General features: G+C 56.4%; 1 protein-coding gene across 1 annotated transcript in view; it reads left to right on the top strand.

The window, feature by feature from the left end:
- Positions 1-3640: 3640 nt before the first annotated feature.
- The window catches only part of GLO1 (glyoxalase I), a 28095-nt gene continuing 26524 nt past the window's right edge, over positions 3641-5211 (top strand). Inside the window, exon 1 of the mRNA XM_073628761.1 lies at positions 3641-3798. Coding sequence (XP_073484862.1) covers positions 3718-3798 — 81 coding nt within the window. The 5' untranslated portion in view covers positions 3641-3717. The remainder of the gene's footprint in view (positions 3799-5211) is intronic.

Genomic DNA, 5211 nt, shown 5'->3' with positions numbered 1-5211 from the left:
CCAGCCTGAACCGGTGATACCCCATCCCCCACACCATTACACCCCCACCACCAGCCTGAACCGGTGATACCCCATCCCCCACACCATTACACCCCCACCACCAACCTGAACTGGTGATATCCCATCCCCCACACCATTACACCCCCACCACCAGCCTGAACCGGTGATACCCCATCCCCCACACCATTACACCCCCACCACCAGCCTCTACCGGTGATATCCCATCCCCCACACCATTACACCCCCACCACCAGCCTGAACCGGTGATACCCCATCCCCCACACCATTACACCCCCACCACCAGCCTGAACCGGTGATATCCCATCCCCCACACCATTACACCCCCACCACCAGCCTGAACCAGTGATACCCCATCCCCCACACCATTACACCCCCACCACCAGCCTGAACCGGTGATACCCCATCCCCCACACCATTACACCCCCACCACCAGCCTGAACCGGTGATACCCCATCCCCCACACCATTACACCCCCACCACCAGCCTGAACCGGTGATACCCCATCCCCCACACCATTACACCCCCACCACCAGCCTGAACCGGTGATATCCCATCCCCCACACCATTACACCCCCACCACCAGTCTGAACCGGTGATATCCCATCCCCCACACCATTACACCCCCCACCACCAGCCTGAACCGGTGATATCCCATCCCCCACACCATTACACCCCCACCACCAGCCTGAACCGGTGATACCCATCCCCCACACCACTACACCCCCACCACCAGCCTGAACCGGTGATACCCCATCCCCCACACCATTACACCCCCACCACCAGCCTGAACCAGTGATACCCCATCCCCCACACCATTACACCCCCACCACCAGTCTGAACCGGTGATATCCCATCCCCCACACCATTACACCCCCACCACCAGCCTGAACCGGTGATACCCATCCCCCACACCACTACACCCCCACCACCAGCCTGAACCGGTGATACCCCATCCTCCACACCATTACACCCCCACCACCAGCCTGAACCGGTGATACCCCATCCCCCACACCATTACACCCCCACCACCAGCCTGAACCGGTGATACCCCATCCCCCACACCATTACACCCCCACCACCAGCCTGAACCGGTGATACCCCATCCCCCACACCATTACACCCCCACCACCAGCCTGAACCGGTGATATCCCATCCCCCACACCATTACACCCCCACCACCAGTCTGAACCGGTGATATCCCATCCCCCACACCATTACACCCCCACCACCAGCCTGAACCGGTGATATCCCATCCCCCACACCATTACACCCCCACCACCAGCCTGAACCGGTGATACCCATCCCCCACACCACTACACCCCCACCACCAGCCTGAACCGGTGATACCCCATCCCCACACCATTACACCCCCACCACCAGCCTGAACCAGTGATACCCCATCCCCCACACCATTACACCCCCACCACCAGTCTGAACCGGTGATATCCCATCCCCCACACCATTACACCCCCACCACCAGCCTGAACCGGTGATACCCATCCCCCACACCACTACACCCCCACCACCAGCCTGAACTGGTGATACCCCATCCCCCCACACCATTACACCCCACCACCACCAGCCTGAACCGGTGATATCCCATCCCCCACACCATTACACCCCCACCACCAGCCTGAACCGGTGATACAAGGCAGGATGGATCCATGCCCCAAATTCTGACCCCACCATCTGAATGTCGCAGCTGAAATCCAGACTCATCAGACCAGGCAACGTTTTTCCAATCTTCTATTGTCCAATTTTGGTGATCCTGTGCCAATTGTAGCCTCAGTTTCCTGTTCTCAGCTGACAGGAGTGGCACCCGGTGTGGTCTTCTGCTGCTGTAGTCCATCTGCTTCAAGGTTGGATGTGTTGTGTGTTCAGAGATGGTATCTGCATACCTTGGATGTAACGAGGGGTTATTGGAGTTTCTGTTGTCTTTCTATCATCTTGGTGGTGTCAGCAGGGAGAACACTCTGCTCGAGGCTCGGTAGTGGACAAGGTACCCAGAATACGCAGCGGCTCCTGAGGGGGTGGGGCTACATGTTGGGGGGGGGGGGGCTCGTCCGGGATTTCCCTGTTCAATAAGCTTGTGAGCCCCAAGAAGAAAGTATGAACCACATAGGGTACAGGGTGCTTGTACTTTGTGACGGGGAGTGGGGTAATGGTACTCTATGGGGGGAGGGGGAGGGTATTATTACTCTATGGGGGGTGGGGGAGGGTATTAGTCTCTATGGGGGGGAGGGGGGTGATATTAGTACTGTGGGGGGTGGGCTAATGGTACTCTATGGGGGGAGGGTATTGGTAGTCTATGGAGGGGGAGGGTTTTAGTAATGTGGGGGGGAGGGTATTAGTAATGGAGTCGAAGGGAGGGTATTAATAATGTGGGGGGGAGGGGGAGGGTATTAGTAATGGGGGGAGGGGGTGGTATTAATAATGTGGGGGGAGGGGGGAGGGTATTAGTAATAGGGGGGGAGGGGGTGGTATTAATAATGTGGGGGGGGAGGGGGGGGTATTAGTAATGTGGGGAGGGGGTGGTATTAATAATGTGGGGGGGGGAGGGGGGGTATTAGTAATGTGGGGGGGAGGGGGAGGGTATTAGTAATGGGGGGAGGGGGTGGTATTAATAATGTGGGGGGGAGGGGGGAGGGTATTGGCACTCTATGAGGGGAGGGGGGTATTAGTTATGTGGGGGAGGGTATTAATAATGTGGGGGAGGGTATTGGCACTCTTTATGGGGGGAAGGGGGAGGGTATTAGTTATGTGGGGGGGAGGGGGAGGGGGTGGTATTAATAATGTGGGGGGAGGGGGAGGGTATTAGTAATGTGGGGGGAGGGGGTGATATTAGTAATGTAGGGGAGGGGAAGGGTATTGGTGCTTTATGGGGGGAGGGGGAGGGTATTAGTAATGTGGGGGGAGGGGGAGGGTATTAGTAATGTGGGGGGAGGGGGAGGGTATTAGTAATGTGGGGGGAGGGGGAGGGTATTAATAATGTGGGGGGGAGGGGGAGGGTATTAATAATGTGGGGGGGAGGGGGAGGGTATTGGTGCTTTATGGGGGGAGGGGGAGGGTATTAGTAATGTGGGGGGAGGGGGAGGGTATTAATAATGTGGGGGGGAGGGGGAGGGTATTAATAATGTGGGGGGGAGGGGGAGGGTATTGGTGCTTTATGGGGGGAGGGGGAGGGTATTAGTAATGTGGGGGGAGGGGGAGGGTATTGGCACTCTATGGGGGGGAGGGGGGTGGTATTAATAATGTGGGGTGTAGGTGGGAGGGTATTAGTAATGTGGGTGGGAGGGGGTAAGTACTGGTAGCTCCTCCTAGTGAAGTTGCTGTCTGAGCTGTGATTGGAGGATGGGGTGAGGGGGCGGCTCCTCGGTGCTGCCAGTGAAGGGTATATAAGGTGGAGGTGGGAGGTCTCTTCTCTGTGACAGTCCCGCCCACTGCCGCTTTCTGTGTAGCGCCAGGTCAGGTGACTCGTCTCCAGTAGCCCCGCCCCCCTCCAGTGAGAGCCGCAGGTGTGAGCAGCACGTGTCCTTCTCTCCTGTCCGCCCGCTGCTGTCACTCAGTGACTCCGCCCCCTTATCTGTCAATTACCGGTCGCGCCCCGCCCCCTGTGTTATCGCTCGTTGGCTCCGCTCATTGTCAGGTGACTGAAGGTGGGCGGGTCCGGTGACGTCACTGGACGCGGACGGGAAGATGGCGGAGACTCCGGAGCTGGTCGGGCTGAGCGATGAGGAGGCGAACAAACTGTGCGGGGAGCCGGAGCCCGTCACCAAGGTAACCGGGGAGGGGAGGGGCTCTGTACTCCCTTCACATTACATTTATTCTGGAGAATCTCCCCGAACCCCAAATATGAGCGGAGACCCCCGGAGAATATAATGGTGGGGGTCCAATATTTCAGGTCAACCGGTGTTTGTGCTTCTCAACCCCCAATTCAGGAAACAATCCATAATTTCTTACATTCTCATCCACACAAAACTGTATAATACACGATGTTTGGTAAAATATAAAAGACGATCGTCACACCGAGTAATTAGATACCAAACACGTCACACTTTACTGAATGTCCCCCACTAATGACGTCTACAGGGGGCTGTCCGCTTCTGGGATGTCGTCATATGACGTCCTCCTGTGATTGGGCGGCTCTCATCATTGCTGATCACAGATCCAGGAAAGGCCAATCAGCGACTCTTCACCATGTGATCCGCCGTGTCCAATCACAGAGCGACATAGAAGACGTGATCAGCATTTCCTTTCTTCTCCCTCCCCTCAGTGTCCTCCATCATCCACCCCCCCCCAATCAGATCATCCTATCCGTGCCCCTCCCATCAATCCACCTATCAATGTCTCCCATTGGTGCCCCCCTATCAGTGTCCTTCCATGGGTGCCTCCCCTCTGTGTCCCCCTCCCCTCTGTGTCCCCCTCCCCTCAGGACGACACACTGATAGGACCACACACTGAGGGGAGGGGACACTGATGGTGTCCCCCTCCCCTCAGCGTGTCGTCCTATCAGCGTCCCCTCCCCTCAGCGTGTCGTCCTATCAGCGTCCCCTCCCCTCAGTGTCGGGGGGGGGGAAAATTGGGGGCTTTAAAATATATATATTTATTTCTAAATAGAATTTTTACACTGTCCCTTTAATTCTTTTTTTTTTTATCACTTTTATTGCTGGCACAAGTAATATAAACATCCCATGTGACAGTAATAAGTGATGACAGGTCCTCTTTATAGAGAAATCCGACTCCAAATCCCCTCTCTCTACTTTAAAGCATTCAAAACACCACGATCGATGTATGAATAAAGATCGATTGATAGAGGTAATGAAAGTATCACCGGTTCAGGCTGGTGGTGGGGGTGTAAGGTGGGGGGGATGGGATATCACCGGTTCAGGCTGGGTGGTGGGGGTGTAATGGTGTGGGGGATGGGGTATCACCGGTTCAGGCTGGTGGTGGGGGTGTAATGGTGTGGGGGATGGGATATCACCGTTCAGGCTGGTGGTGGGGGGTGTAATGGTGTGGGGGGATGGGATATCACCGGGTTCAGGGCTGGTGGTGGGGGTGTAAAGGTGTGGGTGGGGATGGGGTATCACCGGTTCAGGCTGGTGTGGAGGTGATTGGTGTGGGGGATGGGATATCACCGGTTCAGGCTGGTGGTGGAGGTGTAATGGTGTGGTGGATGGGGTATCACCGGTT

Source organism: Aquarana catesbeiana, linkage group LG04, assembly GCF_042186555.1.
Source record: "Aquarana catesbeiana isolate 2022-GZ linkage group LG04, ASM4218655v1, whole genome shotgun sequence".
Taxonomy (NCBI): Eukaryota; Metazoa; Chordata; class Amphibia; order Anura; family Ranidae; genus Aquarana; species Aquarana catesbeiana.
Note: the sequence above shows the minus strand (reverse complement) of the source record. Positions and strands in the feature narration are given on the sequence as shown.